Consider the following 23,188-nt stretch of genomic DNA (forward strand, 5'->3'; position numbering starts at 1 on the left):
CCTCCCGCTGCTGCTGCGCTGCCAGAGCACGATTTCTGTTCTTATCCAGAAGCAAAGTTCTTAACCTGAAGTGTTATTTCTGGGTTAGTGGAGTATGTAACCTGAAGTGTATGTAACCCGAGGTACCACTGTATTATTATTTGTTATTACACTCATCATTTTTTAAAATTTGTATACTGCCCTATACATACAAGTTCCAGGGAAGTTCACAGGATAAAATCACAATATATAAACACAAAATATATATCGGTACTCAAAACAAAAACAACTTCCCTCCCAAAAAAATTAAAAACATATTTTAAATGGGCATTAGATGCCCACAAACAGGGAGCCACAGCCAAAAAGGCCCCGTTCTCGTGTTGCCACACTCTAGGCCTCTCATGAACGAGGTACATGAAGAAGGGCCTCAGAAGATGATCATAGGGCCCAAGTAGGTTCATATGGAAAGAGACAGTCCTTGTTCCTGTTGCTTTATGCCCCTCGTTGTCAGTGGAGACAGTGGGCGAGGAGATGGAGAAGAGTCCAATGGCAGGACTCTTTTCTGGGACTCTCTCTTCCACCTCGGAGCCTTCCTGCAACTCCTCTCCTGCCTTCCTCTTGGCTCTCCTCTACGACCACCACTCCGCCTCTTGCCTCACGGGTGGCACTGAACCTCCCTATAAATATTCCACTATCCATCCTACCCACCACTCAAACTCCTTCCAGAAAAAAGGTCACAAACTGTTTCCTACTGAAGAAGCAGGTTGAAAGCAAAAAACCCTTTTCCTCTAAAATGGAAGGTATACTGGGCTCCAAAGGCCTCGGAACAAGAGTCTATTTTAAAAGCTGGAAGGGAATTCTAACACTGAGTAGAATCTTTCGTTTGTTCTCTGCAGGAGCTCTTGAGATCCCTGAATCTCTTTCCACCTTCAAAGCTTAACATGTTTCCCTTTTATGACTCGTTAGATGTGAGTTAAGGGAATCTCTCTGACTGAAGCTTTCTCCACACTCCAAGCAATTATAAGGTTTCTCCCAGGTATGAGTCCTCAGATGCTGAGTAAGGTGACCCCTCTGACTAAAACTCATGTCACACTCCAAGCATTTATAAGGTTTCCCCCCTGTATGAGTTCTTAGATGCTGTGTAAGGTGACCACTCCAACTGAAGCTCTTGTCACACTCCATGCATTTATAAGGTTTTTCCCCTGTATGAGTCCTTCTATGTTTAGAAAGGGACCAATTAGCACTGAAGGTCTTGCCACACTCCAAACACCTATAAGGTTTCTCCCCTGTATGAGTTCTTTTATGTCTTGTGAGCACGCTACACTGAATAAAGCTCTTTCCACATTCCAAACATTTATACGGTTTCTCCCCTGTATGAATTCTTCTGTGCCTAGTGAGGTGGATATTCTGCCTGAAGCTCTTGCCACACTCCAAACATTTATAAGGTTTGTCCCCTGTATGAATTCTTTGATGCTTTATGAGGGAGTCACTGTGCCTGAAGCTCTCTCCGCACTCCCTGCAGTGATAAGGTTTCTCGCCCGTATGAGTTCTTTGATGCAAACTAAGGTGACCACTCTGACGGAAGCTCTTTCCACACAACAAGCATTTATATGGTTTTTCGGCGGTGTGACATCTTTCTTGAAAAGCAAGGTAGTCTATGCAAATGATGTTCCTTCCACACTCCAAACATTCATAAGGGTTCTCCCCTGTGTGAGTTATCTCGTTAATCTGGGAAGCAGTGGATTCCCTCTCCGCCTTCTGCATTTCCTTCCCCTCTTGTCTGTTGGTAACATCTTGAACCCACAGCTTCTGTTGCTCCATCTGCTCCTCAGCTCTTTCAGGTAGCATTTCTGATGGGTCCCCCTCAGCCAGGATCCCCCAAACATCTCCTGGTGGATTAAAAAGAAAACCTGGTAAAATGCACACCTGCCCATACTGGACTTTAATGTGGCATTGAATCTGCTAGTGTCTGTATTTTTACATCATTCCCACATCTTCCTCATCTAAGCAGTAGCCCACCCTTCCTTCTCTTAAATTCAGAAACATAGTGTGGAGAAACAGAATGAAGAGGTTTTTAAAGTTGCCACTTTCCTGCTCTCGCCACAGGAACTAGAGACTTAAAAAAACCACACACAAAAAATTGTCTGGTCCTTATGGCAGGAATGAAGAACCTTTGAGCGTCTCAGTAAGCTGTTAAACTGCAGAACCCTGCAGCCCCAGCAAGCATGGCCAGGGACAGACAGGGTGATTCAGAATTGTGATTCAGCATGGTATGGACAAGGGGGGTCTGCACACCTGTCTTATGGGCACAAGGAGGCCCTTGGCAGCAACCCTGCTCAGGGGCAAAATAAGATTTGCAAGGGTTTGCATAAGTAACTCATAGCCAATGTGTCCATTCTTTGATGCCTATATCAGATGCATGTCCTGCTTTTGGGCTTGCTCTGGACATCTGGTTGGCTACTGTGAGAACAGAACTGTGGACTACATAGTCCTTTGTTTTGATCCAGCACAATTCTTCAAATGTTCTTTTGTCCAGAGGAAAATCCCAACACTCTTTCTAGTGAGCTAACTGATAGTACCACCAACAAGGATTTATAGTTATTGAGTAAAGGGGAAAGGGATATTTACCTAGAGAGGCCACCATCATATGAATCTCCAGCATGACCTCCTCATATAGAGCTCTCTGGTCTGGATCCAGCAAGGCCCATTCCTCATTGGTGAAATTCAAGAACAGCTCCTCGAAGCCCACTGATCCCTGGAAGAAAAAAAAAAATCCCCTTCCTTGGAGATACTTCAAGGCAAGGTGTGGGCAGCATCTCTCCTCCACTCCCACTCCAATGGGAGATGGGGCAACTGGGGAGTCTACCTTTAGTGTTCAGAGATCAGCAAATGCAGATTTCATTTACCCATTAGCTCAGTGTTTTTCAATTTTGGATCTGCAGCTTTTGTTGGACTACAGCTCCTATCATCCCTGAGCACTGGTCATACTAGCTGGGGGTGATGGGAATTGTAGACCAACAACAGCTGAGGAACTAAATTTGAGAAACACCGCACTAGTTCTTAAAGAAGTCAAATCTTCTAACAGGACCGTGTAACTTGCATGTTGTCTTTCAAGAGGAAAGCAAAGGTAAGTGACATTTAAAAAAAACGGTTTCTAGAAACCAGCTTAAAATAATAATAATAAATTTTCCTTCCAGTAGCACCTTATAGACCAACTAAGTTTGTTCTTGGTATGAGCTTTCGTGTGCATGCACACTTCTTCAGATACACTGAAACAGAAGTCACCAGATCCTTATATGTAATGAGAGGGTGGGGAGGGGTATTACTCACCAACTTAGGGGTATTACTAACCAGCTTAGTTAGTTTAAGGTCTCTTTCAGGAAAACTGATGGGGAACATTATTAAAGACAACAGGAAAACCAAATGTATAGTAGAACAAGCCCTGCTGAAGCCGAATCAGCATGGCTTTTGCAAGAGTGACTCACAAGTCATTTGATTTTTTTGAGTGTGTCTAGAGGGTATGCAACTGACAGCACACCCAAATTCTTTTAGTACAGTCTCTCACCAACGTGTTGGTGAGTCATGGAAGAAGAAGAGAGCCGGCCTTATGGATGAGCAACTGCTTAAAGAACAGAAAGAAGAGAATGGGAAGAAACGGCCAACTCTCACAAGGAAGGAATGCTAGGAGTGAAGGCCCCTAAGGATCAGTATTGGGATGACTGCTTTTTAAATAGCTTATATATGACCAACCTATATATATAGCCAACCTAGCTGTTCACAACGGAGTATTGCAGAGAGCTCCAACAGGATGTCCTCAAATTGAATTGAACACTGAACAGCAAACGTAATTCAAGGTGTTTAAGCAAGTAGAGTCGTACCTTGGTTGTTGAACAGAATGCATTCCAGGAGTTCGTTCAACTCCCAGAACCGTTCGAAAACCAAGGCGTGGCTTCCAATTGGCTGCAGGAGCTTCCTGCACTCAATTGGAAGCCATGGAAAATTTTAGAGGAATTAAGGCAATATATTCTGATCAAAAGGCAAAAATAATCAAGTAATATCTCAGAGGAATGCAAAATTAATAAAGGAACTAGGCAAGGATGCCCCTTATCACTCCTAATTTTCATCTTAGTAATGGAAGTATTACATAACCAAATTAGGGAAGACAAGGAAACCTCGAGATTTGAATCCTACGTAATAAATTCAAAAAGTAAAACCCTCTCTAAAGCTTAGGAAGTTACATCAGCCATGATAAAGTGGTCTCAAGACTTTGGGTATGCTATAACAATGTCCCAATGGGAAAACCTGTGGAAGAAATTTACTACGTGCTATGACATAAAGGAAAACTTGTTAAAAATGCAACACCGGTGGTATTTAACTCCATGGAAATTAGCCAAAATGTACAAAGGAGCCAAAAGTAATTGTTGGAGATGTGGGAACCAAACAGGCTCACTGTATCATATATGGTGGCAATGTAGCAAAATACAGTGGTACCTCAGGTTACAGACACTTCAGGTTACAGACTCTGCTAACACAGAAATAGTACCTTGGGTTAAGAACTTTACCTCAGGACGAGAACAGAAATCATGCGGTGGTACCTCAGGTTAAGAACAGTTTCAGGTTAAGAATGGACCTTCAGAATGGATTAAGTTCTTAACCCGAGGTATACCACTGTAAATAAATTTTGGGAAGAAATCCACTTTGAACTAGAAAAAATGTTAAGAATTTCATTTATTAGGAAACCAGAGGCATATTTGTTAGGCATTACTGATTCAGATATTCCTAAAAAAAAATAAAGATCTTTTTTTTAATGCATTCTTATAGCTACAAGGTGGAAGAGCGACATAATTCCTTCTAGACAAGAGTGGATACAAAAATTGACTGAATATGCTGAATTAAGAGTCTATCTGAAAAAATAAACAATAAACCGAGAATTGAATTTGTATCAAAATGGGAGGCCTTCAGAACATATCTTAAACAAAATTATACCATGTTAAAAACTGTAGCAGCTTTGAGTGATCCCAGCAGTTTTTATTAATTGCTTATATAAATATATAAAAATAGCATTTTGATATGGCAGTAAATTTATGTAAAAAGAATTAAGGAATAAATGGGAGGTTGGTTATAAAAGATAATGAGATTTTAATTTTTATTGCAATGTGAAATTACAGTCACAAATTTATGTCATAATTTTTATCTTATTAACAGATTGTTTTTTTATTATTGAGAAGAAAAGCAGCTAGTAAGCCTGATTTTTTTTAAAAATGTATTTTTATTAAAGATTTTCTTGATTTACAAAGGTGTGTGCAGTGTCTCTCTCTCGTATTGTGTAATTTTATTTTCTTTCCTTTTCCCTCCCCTCTTAAGTTGTACCCCTTTTCGGTGTTGTTGTTTTGTATGTAATAAGATTGGAAATAAGCATGAAAAGAAACAAGTTTTTTTTTTAAAGGAAGTTGTAGAAGCAGCACCGGACATTCGTTTTCCGAAAATTGTTCAAAAACCGGAACACTCACTTCCAGTTTTTTATTGTTCGGTAGTTGAAACGTATGAGTTCCCAGGCGTTCAGCAACCAAGGTACAACCGTAATTCAATCTTGTAAGCAAGTTTAAGTAATGCACATTCAAGAAAAAATAATTCTAATTTAACTAGACTACTCATGGGATCTGAGTAGGTGATGAATGAGAAGGAGAGACAGATAGCTCAGTAAAGAAATTGGCACAGTGTGTGGAAGTTGTGAAATGGATCAATTCTGTGTTAGAGACCATTGGTAAAGTGATTCAAAATAATGCTGCCAATATGATCGTGCAGATATACATCATGCAGATGGTGCAGGTATCCTTAGAAAATTGTATGATTCCGGTTTCCTGACCTCAAAAATAATTTGTAGAGGCAGAAAATGTTTGGGGGGGGGGAAACCAAAGAAAATAAGCAAGGGATTAGAGATATATGAGGAGTTTCTAATTTGGAACAAAATTGCTTAAGAAGGAACAGGATAGGAGATATAAAGAGGTATGCAAAGGATGGGAAAATGGGAGACAGGGAGGTGTTTCTCCCTCTAGGATGAGACCGTAGTCCCAGGCCGTCCAATGAAGCTAATTGTGTGCAAATTAAGGACAAACTAAAGGACCCAGGTGGCGCTGTAGGTTAAACCACAGAGCCTAGGGCTTGCCGATCAGAAGGTCGGCGGTTCGAATCCCTGCGACGGGGTGAGCTCCTGTTGTTCAGTCCCAGCTCCTGCCCACCTAGCAGTCCAAAAGCACATCAAAGTGCAAGTAGATAAATAGGGACCGCTCCGGCGGGAAGGTAAACGGTGTTTCCGTGCGCTGCTCTGGTTCACCAGAAAGCAGCTTTGTCATGCTGGCCACATGACCCAGAAGCTGTCTGTGGACAAACGCCGGCTCCCTTGGCCTATAGAGCGAGATGAGCGCCGCAACCCCAGGGTCGGACACGACTGGACCTAATGGTCAGGGGTCCCTTTACCTTTTTTAAAGGACGCACTACTTCACAATGTTAAACTCTGCAGTTCACAAATGCAACATGCAGTAATAGCCACCAAATTAAAAGAGAATTAGGCAAATTCATAGCAGATAAGGTTATGATTGACTACCAGCTATGATGACTGTGTGCTGCCTGCACTTGCTATGGGCAGTATACTCCTCATTGCCAGTTCCTGGGAATCACCTGAAGAGTGCTGTTGTACTCCAGCTCCTGGCTGCAAATTTCCCAGAGGCATCTGCTTGGTCACTGGGGGAATAGGATGCTGCACTAGGGGGGTTAATGGCCTGATCCACCAGCCAGGCTCTTCTTTGGTCATGTTCAAGGCTTGATGAGCAAAACTCAGTCAAGCCAACCCACTTCCTCAGGCTGCACCCTCAGAAGCACAGGGATAAGAGTTAGGCCCTCTGTTACAAGGAAGGATGCACTGCAGCTATCCCCAACATCTCTACCTGATGACCTTTCTCCTACCTCAACTGGATGCATGGTGGTCGCTTCCTCTCCAGGGTAAAGCAGGGAGGATCCACAGTGTTGCTCCAATGCCATTGCACAGCCTGTGAAAGGGAAGTGGTGGTCATTGAAGATGACAATCCTAATTTGCCCAAATGCACAAGAGTGTGACAAACAGGACCTGAGAAGCTAAAGAGTTTTTGGAGAGATTTATTTTAAGTACCTCAATAGAAGACCAGTAAAAGCCTCTGAACTTATGAAAGTTACGAGCAAAAGATTATCAAACAGAAATCAGCAGCACATCACACATTGAGGAAACATATAAATGAGGGAGAAATAAACAACAGCATATGCAAATGATGGTTCTGGAGTTGTAAATTTATACACTTATAAATTATAAATATACAACTTAACTTTTAAATTTATGTCTACTCAGAAAAAGAATATGCAAGGTTAAAATTATCTACAATTTAACCGTTGCTGAATTCTCCATAGGCCTGCCTGAACTCCACCAAAATACACAGCCACTGAACTGATGAAAAAAACTCAGCTACCAATCCAGAGTGAAATTGCAGGCCTTAGATAAGTGGTATTAGAGATAAATCTTTTATCTAGGATATAGGATCCAGAAAATTCCAAACAGAGAATCAACCCACGTAAAATTATCCCAAGAACATGAGGAGCAACTACACAAGGTTTTCCACTGTTTTAGGGTGTGCCTTGACCCCCCCCCCCAAAGCTCTGTTAGGGTACAAGGAAACACAAGGTCTTATAGTAGACAGCATAGCAAGGAAAGAGGGAGAAAAGTCTGGATTTGCCCTGCCAGGTGATAAAGGGAAAGAGCACATAAAAAGCATTATTTTAGGAAAAATTATGTACAGAAATGCATTATATTAGGGCAATATAAATATTAGGGAAACTATGTGTTCATTAGTAGAAATCTGCACTAAAATGCCAGAAAATTTGCAAAAGGCCCTTTCTTTTCATAAGATGTCGATGTCTGGGTGACTAAATTTAATACTGGGGAAAAGGAGACACACAGAGAAAACTATAATTGAAAGAAATTGCCCACACCTAATGGATTTTTGAAAATCCTTTCCCCATGACCTCTCCCTGCAACCTCAAATTTTGTGTGTCAAGAGCAAACTTGCCCAGCACCTTTCACAGCAGGCAAAAGGGAAACAGAGAGAAGTAGGGAAGAAGCGAAGAACTGTAAGGGTAACAGTACTTAGTATTATTATTTAGCTTTCTTTGTTATTAAGAATGAGGTCTTTGTGCATAATAGTTTCTGGATGGGTTTGTGAATTTTAGCTGGGCTCTATCTTTATTTTAATCTGTGTGCCACTTGCATACTTTTCTGACAAAGGGTTTAGATATTTTGAAAATAAAATAAAATAGCAGATACATTCTGAGGGACCGACATTTTTTCCTATAAAATATTCTCAGTGCAGAGGAACACTTTTTATTCTCTTTTAAAAACCTTTTTTTCTCTCTTTCTCTGGTTGAGCTGCGCGGGGTCCGCCTTGCCTTCGTTCTCCTCCGAGGAGGCTCTTCTCCTGCCCTTTGGGAGTCCCAGCTCTTCCCTTCTACTCCTCGGTCTCACCTTCCTCGCATCTGACCCGGAGGTGGGAGAGGCCTCCTTCCCTGCGGAGAAAGGACGGGAGAAGGTCCTCCGGGATCAGGACAGAGGCCCCTCTAGGCAAAACACCCGCCTCCCTCCGGAAGAACAGACCCGGGACAGGAAGCGGAAGCTCCTCATCCTCTGGCGACGGACTCCACCTCCGCTCTAGAAATCTCGGCTCTGTGCCTCCGTTTAACCCTTGCGGAGCCGATCAGCAGTGACCTATTGGCTACTCCGGGCGGAGAGCGAGGAGAGGCGCCCCGATTTTGTCTGGAAAGCCCTGCAGGATCAGGCCCGTGTGCACGATCCTTTCCTTCAGCAGGTGCCCCATGCAGGATGCAGTGACCATGGGCAGCGTTAGTACCATACAATCATCATCATCATCATCAATTGAGAGTCTGAGATCGTAGAAAAGATCATTTTTACCATTAAAGAGATTAAAGAGGCATTAAACTTCCATATGGTGAAAATATATGGATATGAATAACAATTTAAAGTATAGCAAATAATCCTAAGAAGATGTAACCAGGTCTTCACCTCCTTTCTCTGAACTGTACCAGCTTGTCACTGTAAGGAGAACCAGCCCTGAACAGGTACCTGGGTTTTTCCCCTTTCCCCTCATTCTGGGAGCCTATTTTGCTGATGAACAAGTTATAATGTCTCAAATAAATTTGCGTTTAGGAGGCTTACACCTATATAAAATACACACATATATACATGTTAAAATGCACAATAATTTGATCTCAACATCCTGATCAAGTTTGCAGATGACACCAAATTGGGAGGGGTAGCTAATACCCCAGAGGACAGGATCACACTTCGAAATGACCTTAACAGATTAGAGATCTGGGCCAAAGCAAACAAGATGAATTTTAACAGGGATAAATGTAAAGTACTACACTTGGGCAAAAAAAAATGAAAGACACAAATACAGGATGGGTGACACCTGGCTTCAGAGCAGTACATGTGAAAAGGATCTAGGAGTCTTGGTAGACCACAAACTTGACATGAGTCAACAGTGTGATGCAGCAGCTAAAAAAGCCAATGCAATTCTGGGCTGCATCAATAGAATCATAGAGTTGGAAGAGACCACAAGGGCCATCCAGTCCAACTTCCTGCCAAGCAGGAAACACTATCAAAGCATTCCTGACAGATGGCTGTCAAGCCTCTGCTTAAAGACCTGCAAAGAAGGAGACTCCACCACACTCCTTGGCAGCAAATTCCACTGCCGAACAGCTCTCATTGTCAGGAAGTTCTTCCTAATGTTTAGGTGGAATTTTCTTTTTTGTAGTTTGAATCCATTGCCCCGTGTCCGCTTCTCTGGAGCAGCAGAAAACAACCTTTCACCCTCCTACATATGACATCCTTTTATATATTTGAACATGTCTATCATATCACCCCTTAACCTTCTCTTCTCCAGGCTAAACATACCCAGCTCCCTAAGCCGTTCCTCATAAGGCATTGTTTCCAGGCCTTTGACCATTTTGGTTGCCCTCTTCTGGACACGTTCCAGCTTGTCAGTATCCTTCTTGAACTGTGGTGCCCAGAACTGGACACAGTATTCCAGGTGAGGTCTGACCAGAGCAGAATATAGTGGTACTATTACTTCCCTACCATAAGTCCTACCATTCAGAGCAGGAGAAAACAGGATTGCTCTCTTTTCCATGTTATAGCCTTTTAAAATATATGAAGACCTTATCTCCTCTCAGTCTCCTCTTCAGGCTAAACATACCCAACTCCTTCAAGTGCTCTTCCTAAGGCTTTCCAGCTGGTCAGAATTCTTAAATTGTGGTGCCCAGAATTGGACACAGAGTATTTCAGATGTGGTCTGACCAAGGCAGAATAGAGTGGTACTATTACTTCCCTTGATACTAATTCTGTGGATGCAGCCTAGAATAGCATTAATTTCTTTTTTGCTCCTGCTGCACCACATGGCTGACTCATGTTAAGTTTGTGGTCTACTAAGGCTCCTGGATCCTATTCACATGAACTGCTAGAAAGTCAGATTTCCCCTATCTTATATTTGTGCAGCAGATTCTTTCATTCTATTCATTTCATTAAAATGCACATAGTGTCCTTAGCAGCAACTCTCTTCTGAAGGTTCCTTGGGCTGGAGGTTAGGGCAAAGGAGCTGGGTGAACCACATGCAGCACAAATATATCCCACCAAGAACCCTCCAAAGATGGAGAAGCTCTATACACTCAGCAAAAACAAGACCTGGAGCTGACTGTGGCTCAGATCATCAGCTTCTTATAGCAAAATTCCAGCTTAAACTGAAGAAAGTAGGAAAAACCACTGGGCCAGTAAGATTCAATCTAAATCAAATTCCTTATGAATACACAGTTGAAGTGAAGAACAGGTTCAAGGATTTAGATTTGGTGGATAGAGTACCTGAAGAACTGTGGATGGAGGCTCGTAACATTATACAGGAGACAGCAACGAAAACCATCCCAATGAAAAAGAAATGCAAGAAAGCAAAGTGGCTGTCCAATGAGGCCTTACAAATAGCGGGGGAGAGAAGACAAGCAAAATGCGAAGGAGATCGTGAAAGATACAGGAAATTGAATGCAGATTTCCAAAGAATAGCAAGGAGAGACAAGAGGGCCTTTCTAAACGAGCAATGCAAAGAAATAGAGGAAAATAACAGAATGGGAAAAACCAGAGATTTATTCAAGAAAATTGGAGATATGAAAGGAACATTTCGTACAAAGATTACCACAATAAAGGACAAAAGTGGAAAGGACCTAACAGAAGCAGAAGACATCAAGAAGAGGTGGCAAGAATACACAGAGGAATTATACCAGAAAGATATGGAGGTCTCATACACCCCAGGTAATGTGGTTGCTGACCTTGAGCCAGACATCCTGGAGAGTGAAGTCAAATGGGCCTTAGAAAGCCTGGCTAACAACAAGGCCAGTGGAAGTGATGATATTCCAGCTGAACTATTTAAAATTTTAAAAGAGGATGCTGTTAAGGTGCTGCACTCAATATGCCAGCAAGTTTGGAAAACTCAGCAGTGGCCAGAGGATTGGAGAAGATCAGTCTACATCCCAATCCCAAAGAAGGGCAGTGCCAAAGAATGCTCCAACTACCGCACAATTGCACTCATTTCACACGCTAGCAAGGTTATGCTTAAAATTCTACAAGGCAGGCTTAAGCAGTATGTGGACCGAGAACTCCCAGAAGTGCAAGCTGGATTTCGAAGGGGCAGAGGAACCAGAGACCAAATTGCAAACATGCGCTGGATTATGGAGAAAGCCAGAGAGTTCCAGAAAAACATCTACTTCTGCTTCATTGATTATGCAAAAGCATTTGACTGTGTCGACCACAGCAAACTATGGCAAGTTCTTAAAGAAATGGGAGTGCCGGATCACCTCATTTGCCTCCTGAGAAATCTCTATGTGGGACAAGAAGCTACAGTTAGAACTGGATATGGAACAACTGATTGGTTCAAAATTGGGAAAGGAGTACGACAAGGCTGTATATTGTCTCCCTGCTTATTTAACTTATATGCAGAATTCATCATGCGAAAGGCTGGACTGGATGAATCCCCAACCGGAATTAAGATTGCCGGAAAAAATATCAACAACCTCAGATATGCTGATGATACTACCTTGATGGCAGAAAGTGAGGAAGAATTAAAGAACCTTTTAATGAGGGTGAAAGAGGAGAGCGCAAAATATGGTCTGAAGCTCAACATCAAAAAAACTAAGATCATGGCCACTGGTCCCATCACCTCCTGGCAAATAGAAGGGGAAGAAATGGAGGCAGTGAGAGATTTCACTTTCTTGGGTTCCATGATCACTGCAGATGGTGACAGCAGTCACGAAATTAGAAGACGCCTGCTTCTTGGGAGAAAAGCAATGACAAACCTAGACAGCATCTTAAAAAGCAAAGACATCACCTTGCCGACAAAGGTCCGTATAGTTAAAGCTATGGTTTTCCCAGTAGTAATGTACGGAAGTGAGAGCTGGACCATAAAGAAGGCTGATCGCCCAAGAATTGATGCTTTTGAATTATGGTGCTGGAGGAGACTCTTGAGAGTCCCATGGACTGCAAGAAGATCAAACCTATCCATTCTCAAAGAAATCAGCCCTGAGTACTCACTAGAAGGACAGATCCTGAAGTTGAGGCTCCAGTACTTTGGCCACCTCATGAGAAGAGAAGACTCCCTGGAAAAGACCCTGATGCTGGGAAAGATGGAGGGCACAAGGAGAAGGGGACGACAGAGGATGAGATGGTTGGACAGTGTTCTCGAAGCTACTAACATGAGTTTGGCCAAACTGCGAGAGGCAGTGAAGGATAGGCGTGCCTGGCGTGCTCTGGTCCATGGGGTCACGAAGAGTCGGACACGACTGAACGACTGAACAACAACAACAAGAACCCTCCTCTAGTCTGGACATTTCAGAAGCATAAAACTTGAAACCTTCATGAACGTGAAGAAACATGAAGTCTGAAACATTAACACACTTTTACATGTTAGTATGGAAAATTAATAAACCTTCTACCCTGTTGTGGTTTCTTGAGTCATGAGGTTTATTATACAGTCATAGCTTGGATTTTGAACAGCTTAGGTTGTTTTGGCTCCCGAACGTCGCAAACCTGGAAGTGAGTGTTGCAGTTTGCGAACGTTCTTTGGAACCTGAACGTCCGGTACAGCTTCCGATTTAGTGCAGTAAGCTCCTGCAGCCAATTGGAAGCTGCACCTTGGTTTTTGAACATTTTTGGAAGTCAAACGGATTTCTGGAACAGATTCCATTCAAGAACCAAGGTACGACTGCTTTTAATGAGCATTTATTCGTAAGGGGCTAAATGTAGTAAAAACAGAATCAACCCAGACTTCATGATAACTGGAAACAAACAAATAGCAATGTCTTGCACAATGAAACAATTAGAGGAGCTATTAAATATCCATATTATTTCTGGCCTTCCTGACAGGGGCTGAGGGAGATGTTTCGTCCATGAAGAGGGTGATCTGAGAGCCAGTGTGGTGTAGTGGTTAAGAGCGGTAGACTCGTAATCTGGGGAACCAGGTTCGTGTCTCCACTCCTCCACATGCAGCTGCTGGGTGACCTTGGGCTAGTCACACTTCTCTGAAGTCTCTCAGCCCCACTCACCTCACAGAGTGTTTGTTGTGGGGGAGGAAGGGAAAGGAGAATGTTAGCCGCTTTGAGACTCCTTCGGGTAGTGAAAAGCGGGATATCAAATCCAAACTCTTCTTCTTCTTCTTCTACACTCTTTGGAAAGATATACTTAATGTATGTCAGCAGAATATTAGGTAAAGCATTTCCATCTTTGAAAGATATCAGCCTGGTGACATCAAAGGGAAATTCACAGCACATGAATAAATATTGGGGAACGGAGAAATACGGAACAGCATATGTAACGAATGATTACGTGCAAAAAAAAAATGGAACATGGATATGTAAATTTTACTCAGAAGAACAATCTGCAGCACAGCCACTACAAGGAATCAATCTATTTTATTATTATTTTGTAATTTCAGAAGAGATGAGAAATAAATGTCAGATCCTATAGGTAGGATGTGGATAAAAAAAGGCTGGGAAACTGAAATGGGGAAGTAGGCACCCTACCTGGAACTAAGCAAAAATATGGAACAATAAAATTTTATACATACAAGATTCAAAAGCAAGGTCTCTTCCAAGGTGTTAATTAATAATTTTTTTGTCCATAATCCAGAGCCCCAGCCCAATGTGGAAAACAATAGGAAGTTCAGTTCTTTATTGGCAAAACACTTGGTTACATCAGCAAGGGATATAATTAACACTTCTGCTAATGTTAAAAGAAAAAATATGGTGGACTAACAGGGGCCACCATATACCAATGCACAGGCTCACAAGAGACCTCAGTTTCTTCTACTAACGCAGAGCTTTCCAAACTTCATGCTGGTGAAACGATTTCTAGGCATGTGTCATTTCACAACAAAGTAATTCAGTTTTACTAGCAAACGGAAGGTTAAATGAAGCCCTTTCCAGCTCTGGGAAGAACTCGGGTTGGTTCACAGGATACAATCACAACATAAAAATGCAAAATATGTAATCCTAACAAAAACAACACTCCACAAAAAACCCATTTTCTAAAAGGGAATTAGATGTCTATCAGTCAGAAACCTGGTTAAGGAGAAAGGCTTTTGCCTAGTGCCTAGGCGATGGGTGAAACTCCCTGAGGAAAATATTCCACAGACGGGGAGCCACTGCAGAAAAGACCCATTCTCATGTTGCCACATTCCAGGCCTCTCAATGAAGACGCACGTGAAGAATGGCATCAGAAGATGACCTCAGGGTCCAAGTAGGTTCATATGGAAAGAGGCAGTCTTTGTTGCTATTGCTTTATGCCCCTCGTTGTAAGTGGAGACAGTGGGTGAGGGGATTGAGGAGGGTCCAATGGCAGGACTCTTTTTTTGGGACCTTCTCCTCCACCTTGGAGACGTCCTGCAACCACTCTCCTGCCTTCAGCTTGCCTCTCTTCTACAACCACCTCTTGCCTCATGGGTGGCACTGAACCTCCCTGTAAATCTTCCACTACCCATCCTACCCACCACTCAAACACCTGCCCGTCCCTCACACTGGCTTACAGAAGAATGCCCACGAACTGCTTCCATACTGAAAAAGCAGGTTGAATTCAAAAGCCCCTTTCTCCTCTAAAATGGAGGGTATAAAAGGTAAAGGTAAAGGGACCCCCTGACCATTAGGTCGTCACGGACGACTCTGGGGTTGCGGCGCTCATCTCGCTTTATTGGCCAAGGGAGCCAGCGTACAGCTTCTGGGTCATGTGGCCAGCATGACTAAGCCGCTTCTGGCGAACCAGAGCAGCGCACGGAAACACCATTTACCTTCCCGCCGGAGCGGTACCTATTTATCTACTTGCACTTTGACGTGCTTTCGAACTGCTAGGTTGGCAGGAGCAGGGACCGAGCAACGTCGTGGGGATTCGAACCGCCGACCTTCTGATCAGCAAGGCCTAGGCTCTGTGGTTTAACCCACAGCGCCACCCGCTTCCCTAAAACAGAAGGCATACTGGGCTCCAAATGCCTCAGAAGAAACAAGGGTCTATTGTAAAAGCTGGAGATAAGGAAGGGAATTCTAACACTGAGTAGAATCTTTGGTTTGCTCTCTTAGGAGCTCTTGAGATCACTGGATATTTTTCTACCTTCCAAGCTTAAGATGTTTCCCTTCTATGAATTATTTGATGTGAGTTAAGGGAATATCTGTAAGTGAAGTTCTTTCCACACTCCAAGCAATTATAAGGTTTCTCCCCGGTATGAGTTCTTAGATGCTGAGTAAGGTGACCACTCTGACTAAAACTCTTGTCACACTTCAAACATTTATAAGGTTTTTCCCCTGTATGAGTTCTTAGATGCTGAGTAAGGGAGCCACTGAAACTCTTTCCACACAGAGAGCATTTATAAGGTTTCTCCCCAGTATGAGTTCTTAGATGTTGAGTAAGGTGGCCACTCTGACTAAAACTCTTGTCACACTTCAAACATTTATAAGGTTTTTCCCCTGTATGAGTTCTTAGATGCTGAGTAAGGGAGCCACTGAAGCTCTTTCCACACACAGAGCATTTATAAGGTTTCTCCCCTGTATGCCTTTTTTTGTGAAAAGTAAGGGAATCTAGGCGACTGAAGTTCTTTCCACACACCAAACATTCATAAGGTTTGTACCCTGTATGAATTCTTTGATGTTTAGAAAGGGACGAACTGACAGTGAAGCTCTTTCCGCACTCCAAACACCTGTAAGGTTTCTCCCCTGTATGTGATCTTTTATGTATGGTGAGGCGACTATTCTGACTGAAGCTCTTTTCACACTCCGAACACTTATAAGGTTTTTCCCCTGTATGAGTTCTTAGATGCTGAGTAAGGTGAACACTCTGACTAAAACACTTGTCATACGCCAAGCATTTATGAGGTTTTTCCCCTGTGTGAGTTCCTCGATGTTGCAAAAGGTGGCCACTCCGGCTGAAACTCTTTCCACACTCCAAACATTTATAAGGTTTCTCCCCTGTATGAATTCTTAAGTGTCTTTTGAGTTGGCTACGCACAGTAAAGCTCTTTCCACATTCCAAGCATTCGTAAGGTTTTCTCCCTGCATGCCTTCTTTTATGAAAAGTAAGGGACTTTATGCGACTGAAGTTCTTTCCGCACTCCAAACATCTATAGGGTTTGCCCCCTGAGTGAGTTCTCTGATGCCGAGTAAGGGTGCCATTGTCACTAAAGCTCTTTCCGCACTCCAAACATCTGTAAGGTTTATCCCCTGTATGAGTTCTTTTATGTCTTGTGAGCACGCTACACTGAATAAAGCTCTTTCCACATTCCAAACATTTATAAGGTTTCTCCCCAGTATGAATTCTTCGATGCCTAGTGAGGGAGTCACTGTGCCTGAAGCTCTTTCCACACTCCATGCATTTATGAGGTTTCTCGCCCGTATGAATTCTTCGATGCAGAGTAAGGTGTTCTTTCCGACTGAAGTTTTTTCCACACTCCCAGCATTTATATGATTTTTCTGCTGTATGATATCTTTTATGAAAAATAAGGTAGGCTCTGCCACTGAAGTTCTTTCCACCCTCCAAACATTCTTTAGGTTTGTCCCCTGTGTGTGTTATCTGATTTTCATTAACCTGAGCAGTGGGTTCCCTCCCCGCCTTCTGCGTTCGTCTGCCCTCTTGTCTGTTGGTTCCATCTTGAATCCTTAACTTCTGTTGCTCCTCAGCTGTTTCAGGTGGCCCTTCAGATGGGTCCCCCTCAGCCAGGAATCCCCAAACATCTCCTGGTGGATTAAAAAGAAAAGCTGGTAAAATGCACACCTGCCCATACTGGACTTCAATGTGGCCTTGAATCTGCTTGTGTCTGTATTTTTTTGATTTTACATCATCCACAGAACATCCTCATCCAACAGATATCTCACCTTTCCCTTTCCCAAGTTTAGGTGGATAAAGAGGGTTTTCTTTTTTAAAAGGTGTTTTAAAAAGTACCCAGTTCTTACGACAGGAATGGGGAATCTTTGTCCCTCCAGATGCTGCTGAACTACAACTCCTATCACCCCAGCAAATAACATTTCTTTTCAGCCAGGCTTTGGGCCTTTACCTTAAGGAATTATAGTGGCATTAATTTTTGCATCGTATGGTAACTTGCTTTTGAGTTGACCTTTCATGAAAAAGCAACTAAATGAAATGAATAATAATGCATATCTGCCACGCCATCATTCTGTTGTGTATACTGCTAAGCAAGCGAAGTGATTAAGCAGTCTATGACTGACCCAAAAGCAATAAGTTGCAACCAGCGCACACGAGACCCCTTCAGCCTTTGTTTCCATGGCATGCAGTTGTAAGCACATTCCTATCCAAAAAGGCGAGTTCACCCCTCGCCCAATCGGAACCAGAGACCTCATTGGCCAGAAAAAAGGAGAATCAAGGTAAGTCACTCCTAACCAAATTAGAAAAAATATCCTTCCAGTAGCACCTTAGAGACCAACTAAGTTTGTTATTGGTATGAGCTTTTTTATGTATGAACGCTTATTCAGATACTAGCGGACCCGGCCATGCGTTGCCGTGGCTCATTTTGTGAAATGGAAAAGGAAGATATAAAGATTAAGCGCATGCCTCCCCACAGCTTCTCCTGTTGAACTCCTGCCTGCTCCCCTCTATCTTCCCCGTTTTCGCCTTCCTCCCCACAGCTTCTGTTGAACTTCCGCCTGCCTCTTCTCTGTCTTTCCTCCCGTTTTCACCTGGCTTCCCACAGCTTCTGCCATTGAACTTCCGCCTGCCTCCTCTCTGTCTCCCCCCCCCATTTTCGCCTTCCTCCCCAGATGCAGCTTATTTTTCGTCCCAGCTATTTATTTACACGCGTTGGAGTCGGTGGCTAAAAATCACTGCCTCGGGAGGTGGGTGACGGGAGGCAGCAAATGACAAACAGGCGTTGGAGGCAGTGGCGGAAAGTCGCTGCCTTGGGAGCTTGGCGATGGGAGGCAGCAAATGGCGGACAGGGATTTACCAGTCCACGTGTCTCGGCTCTACAGAGGTCGTGGAGGGGCCATCGGAAAGTTGCTCTCTTTTGCGCTGGTCGAGGTGAGTTTGCAAATGGCAGGCGGAGCTTTGCTGGTCTGTGCAGGTTGGGTAACGTTTTCGGACGATCTGCCTTTCTATTGGATGATGGCAGTGACGTCCGAAGAAGAGGGGGAGGCGGCAGAGGCGGCTATACTGTGTTATTGCTGCTAACGTCCACTGGTGGAAAATCAATTTTTCAGGTATGAAAGGTGTGGTATTTTTGGAATATAATTATGCAAGAGCACACCCAGATGGGCATGGAACACTGTGTCCAAATTTGAGGGAAACTGGTCAAACTGTTATGGAGCAAGGCCTTCGCGTCCATGCACCCATCTTGAACATTTATATATATATAAATGTATCTGAAGAACTGTGCATGCACATGAAAGCTCATACCAATAACAAACTTAGTTAGTCTCTAAGGTGCTACTGGAAGGATTTATTTATTTTGTTTCTACTGCAGCAGACCAACATGGCTACCTACCTATATCTAACTCTTAACCAATGTGTCTATTCTTTGACCCAAAGGGTTCTTCAAATGTTCTTTTGTACAGGGGAAATTAAGAACTCTCTAGTGACCAACAGGAGTTCACACCTTCAAGGGGGAAAGGATCCTTACCCACAGAAGCCACCATCTCATAAATCTCCATCATGACTTCCTTGTACAGTGCTCTTTGGCGTGGATCCAGCAAGGACCATTCGTCGTCGGTGAAATGCAAGGACACCTCCTCAAAGCTCATTGATCCCTAGAAAAGGAAAACAATTCCCTTATTCATAGTCCATCCAAGGTAAGGTGTGGGGAAATAGGCAACTGGAGCTCTTAAGTGTTCAGAAATCACCCAATGCCGATGGAATCTACCTAATTTAAATAGTGCACCTTCAAGCAAAAAATTCCTAACTTAACAAGTCTGAAAATGGGATTAGAATTGGTGATGACTGACATTTGGGATCAAAGCAGATAGCTCAGTAAAGATATTGGCACAGGGTTTGAAAGTAGTGAAATGGGTCAATGCCAAATTAGGGAACACTGGTAAAGAGATTCAAAACGGAGCAGCCAACATACAAATCTATGGTGCAGCTGCCCTTAGAAAATGGTATGGTTCCAGTTGCATGACCTCAAAAATAATATTGTAAATTCAGAAAACGTTGGGAAAAGAACAAACAAAATAATTAATGGGTTTAAAAAATATGAGGAATTACTAATCTGGTACAAAAGCGCTTATGGGGAAATACGATAGAGATGTATAAAGATATGCATGGTGTTTAGAAATAAGAGAGAGGAAGGTGTTTCTCCCTCTAGGATGACACTGTGGTTCAAGGCTGTCTAATGAAGCTAATTGTGCACAGATTAAGGACAAACTAAAGGAACCACTTAGAATCATAGAGTTGGAAGAGACCACAGGGGCCATCCAGTCCAACCCCCTGCCAAGCAGGAAACACCATCAAAGCATTCCTGACAGATGGCTGTCAAGCCTCCGCTTAAAGACTTCCAAAGAAGGAGACTCCACCACACTCCTTGGCAGCAAATTCCACTGTCAAACAGCTCTTACTGTCAGGAAGTTCTTCCTAATGTTTAGGTGGAATCTTCTTTCTTGTAGTTTGAATCCATTGCTCCGTGTCCGCTTCTCTGGAGCAGCAGAAAACAACCTTTCTCCCTCCTCTATATGACATCCTTTTATATATTTGAACATGGCTATCATATCACCCCTTAACCTTCTCTTCTCCAGGCTAAACATACCCAGCTCCCTAAGCCGTTCCTCATAAGGCACTTCTTCACAATGTTAAAACTCAGCAATTCACTAATGCAATACAGTGGTACCTCGGGTTAAGTACTTAATTCGTTCCAGAGGTCCGTTCTTAACCTGAAGCACCACTTTAGCTAATGGGACCTCCTGCTGCCGCTGCACCACCAGAGCACAATTTCTGTTATTCTCCTGAAGCATAGCAGAGTTCTTAAGCCTGAAGCATACTTAACCTGAAGCGTACTTAACCCGAGGTACCACTGTATGCAGTAATGGCCACCAAATTAAAAGCGAATTAGGCAAATTCAAATCAGATAAAGCTACAACTAACTACCAGCCATGATGACTATGCACTGCCTCCACTTGTTTTGGGCAGTATACTCCTCACTGCCTGTTCCTGGGAATCACCTGAAGAGTGTTGTAGTACTCAGCTCCTGGTTGCAAATTTCCCAGAGGCATCTGCTTGGTCAATGTGGGAATAGGATGCTCAGCTAGGTGGGTTAATGGCCTGATCCACCAGCCAGGCTCATCTTCGGTCATGTTTGAGGTTTCATGAGCAAAACTCAGTCAAGTCAACCCACTTCCTCAGAGGCAGAAGCCTCAGGAGCACAGGTACAAGAGCTGAGTCTCTGCAAGAACGTTCTCTGTAACAAATACGGACCCAACTCCAGCTATCCCCAACATCTCTCCCCGAGTATCTTTCTCTTACCTTAGCTGGACACATGGTGGTAACTTCCTCTCCTGAGTAATGTAAGGAGAATCCACAATGTTGGTCTGATGCCATTGCACAGCCTGTGAAAGGAAAGGTCACCAAAGAATTCATGAAAACATTGGTTCATGGTTGGATTAAGATATTTCCCCCCCTTCCTTTCTTCTTTTTTTGTAAATCAAAACTATTCAATAAAAATCAATAGAAAAAGAAAAAGAAGTTCCTAATTAGCCCTTGCAAATGATTATAAAACAGAAATCAGCAGCACATTACACACTGAGGCAATGTGGGAAAATAACTAAAAGAATATGCAAATGATGCATATGGAAACACAAAATATTAATATAAAAATTAACTTTTAAACGTATGCTTAAAATAGGCAAGGACAGAATGGATTTCATGGGCAGCTGAGATAACTCAGTCAGTAGAGCATTTAAATCTCAGGTTGTGGATTCAAGCCACAAAGTAATGTGCAAACCTGCCCAGCACCTTTCACAGCAGGCAAGAGAAAGGAGTGAAAGAAGGGTGGGCGAAAGAGAGACAGTATTTATTATTTAATACCGATGCCTTTATGTATATTTGTTTCTGCATGGTTCTGTGAATTTTAGCCGTGTTCTATCTTTATTTTCACCTGTGTGCCACTTGCATACTTTTCTGATAAAGGGTTTAGATATTTTGAAAATAAATTAAAATAATTACAAGATACATTCTGAGGGACCGACATTTTCCTATGAAATATTTTCAGTGAAGAGGAACACTTTTTTCTGAGGAAGAGTTTAGATATTCTGAAAACATTTAATAACTACAGCTACTACTGTCCAGGACACATTATTAAGGACCAGCAATTTATCTTAAAATGAAATATTTTCAGTGCAGGGGAGCAGGGCCTTCGTTCTCTACTAAAAAAAACACAACACCTTTCTCTTTCTCTCTCTCTCGGGTTCACCTGCGCGGGTCCGCCTGGCCTTCGTCCTCCGAGGAGGCCCCTCTGCTGCCCTAAGGGAGCCCCAGCTCTTCCCTTCTCCTTCCTTCCCTCCCCGCATCTGACCCGGAGGCGGCAGGAGGAGAGGCAGCCTTCCCTGCGGAGAAACAACCAGAGAAGATCCCCCGGGAGGAGGAGGAGGACAGAGGCCCCTCTAGGCAAAGCAGCCACCTCCTTCCTCCGCCTCCCACAGGAAGGACCCGGGACAGGAAACGGAAGCTCCTCCTCTGGCGCCGGACTCCCCTTCCGCTCTAGGAATTTCGGCTCTGTGGCTCTGGTTAACCCTTGCGGAGCCGAGCGGCAAGCAAGAACCCTCTTGGCTGTTTCGGGCAGAGCGCGAGCAGTGGCGCGCCGATTTTGTCTGGAAAGCTTTGCAGGATCAGGCCCCGAGTATAGGATCCTCTCCTCCAGCAGGTGCCTCAAGCAGGATCCAGTGACCATTGAGAGCTGGAGTATCATTATTTGTGTGTGTGTGTGTGTGTGTGTGTGTGTGTGTCATAGCTGTCAACATTCTCCCCTTTTTAAGGGAAATTTCCTTATTCCGAATAGGATTCCTCGCAAGAAAAGGGAAAAGTTGACAGCTATGGTGTGTGTGTGTGTGTTTCGAATGCTGGCAGTCAAGGTGATTTTTAGAGAAAACAGAAAAACTAACTTAAGATATAGCTAATAATCTTAAAAGGAAACAACTAGTAGGTTATCCCTCTTGGACCTGGTCCTCACCTACAGGGAGAGACTGAAGTGTTGTTGTTGTTATTTAATTAAATTTGTATACCGTCCTATACTGGCAGTTGACAAAACAAACTCACCATATAAAAACAGAAAATGCATAATCAAAAGAAAAACAACCCAATAAAAAAAAAACCAACACAAAGTACTGGGATATTTGTGAAGAAGTGACCATTTCCTGATAAAAAGTGATCCTGTCCTCCTAAGGTTTCCTGAGACAGAGGCAAAGGAAAGCTGAGTGGAGTCAGAGAGGCAAGTGAATTTAAAAAAGCAAAAAACCCCACAGCAACGCGTGGCTGGGCCAGCTAGTAGGGTATATAGAGCCCACCCAGAGTCCCTCAGGGGATCTCTATCAGTCGGAGGAAGCAGAGGCCAAGCAGAAGCCTGAACTTTATTAATGGAAATAAAGTGTTGCAATAGGATAC

At 43.2% G+C, this 23,188-nt stretch overlaps 2 protein-coding genes across 3 annotated transcripts; both read right to left on the reverse strand.

The window, feature by feature from the left end:
- Positions 1 to 404: 404 nt before the first annotated feature.
- LOC117042760 (zinc finger protein 525-like) lies at positions 405 to 8,621 on the reverse strand. Its single transcript, XM_033142397.1, has 4 exons — positions 8,525 to 8,621; positions 6,943 to 7,025; positions 2,608 to 2,734; positions 405 to 1,868 (listed from the first exon to the last, which is right to left on the reverse strand). The coding sequence occupies exons 2-4, from the start codon at positions 7,015 to 7,017 to the stop codon at positions 916 to 918; spliced, it is 1,155 nt and encodes a 384-aa protein (XP_032998288.1). The 5' UTR covers positions 7,018 to 7,025; positions 8,525 to 8,621; the 3' UTR covers positions 405 to 915.
- A 6,944-nt stretch (positions 8,622 to 15,565) lies between these two features.
- LOC117042678 (zinc finger protein 420-like) lies at positions 15,566 to 22,176 on the reverse strand. 2 transcript variants are annotated; one of them, XM_033142274.1, is made up of 4 exons: positions 22,002 to 22,176; positions 21,056 to 21,138; positions 19,224 to 19,350; positions 15,566 to 17,328 (listed from the first exon to the last, which is right to left on the reverse strand). In XM_033142274.1, exons 1-4 carry the CDS (start codon positions 22,096 to 22,098, stop codon positions 15,722 to 15,724), a joined length of 1,914 nt encoding a protein of 637 aa, XP_032998165.1. In that variant the 5' UTR covers positions 22,099 to 22,176; the 3' UTR covers positions 15,566 to 15,721. The 2 variants fall into 2 exon arrangements, with proteins under 2 accessions (XP_032998165.1, XP_032998166.1); XM_033142275.1 differs by having other exon boundaries at positions 15,568 to 17,328; positions 21,973 to 22,016.
- Between the last annotated feature and the right edge of the window lie 1,012 nt (positions 22,177 to 23,188).

Source organism: Lacerta agilis, chromosome 2 (assembly GCF_009819535.1).
Source record: "Lacerta agilis isolate rLacAgi1 chromosome 2, rLacAgi1.pri, whole genome shotgun sequence".
In the NCBI taxonomy this organism is placed as follows: domain Eukaryota; kingdom Metazoa; phylum Chordata; class Lepidosauria; order Squamata; family Lacertidae; genus Lacerta; species Lacerta agilis.

Coding starts and splice junctions, on each gene's coding strand:
- LOC117042678 (XM_033142274.1), bottom strand. CDS start 22,098: ATGCGGGGAGGGAAGGAAGGAGAAGGGAAGAGCTGGGGCTCCCTTAGG. Junction 21,139..22,001: donor GGCCAGGCGGACCCGCGCAG/GTGAACCCGAGA, acceptor TTCCTTTCACAG/GCTGTGCAATGGCATCAGAC. Junction 17,329..19,223: donor TGAGATGGTGGCTTCTGTGG/GTAAGGATCCTT, acceptor TTAATCCACCAG/GAGATGTTTGGGGATTCCTG.
- LOC117042760 (XM_033142397.1), bottom strand. CDS start 7,017: ATGGCATTGGAGCAACACTGTGGATCCTCCCTGCTTTACCCTGGAGAG. Junction 2,735..6,942: donor CCACCATGCATCCAGTTGAG/GTAGGAGAAAGG, acceptor TTTTTCTTCCAG/GGATCAGTGGGCTTCGAGGA. Junction 1,869..2,607: donor TATGATGGTGGCCTCTCTAG/GTAAATATCCCT, acceptor TTAATCCACCAG/GAGATGTTTGGGGGATCCTG.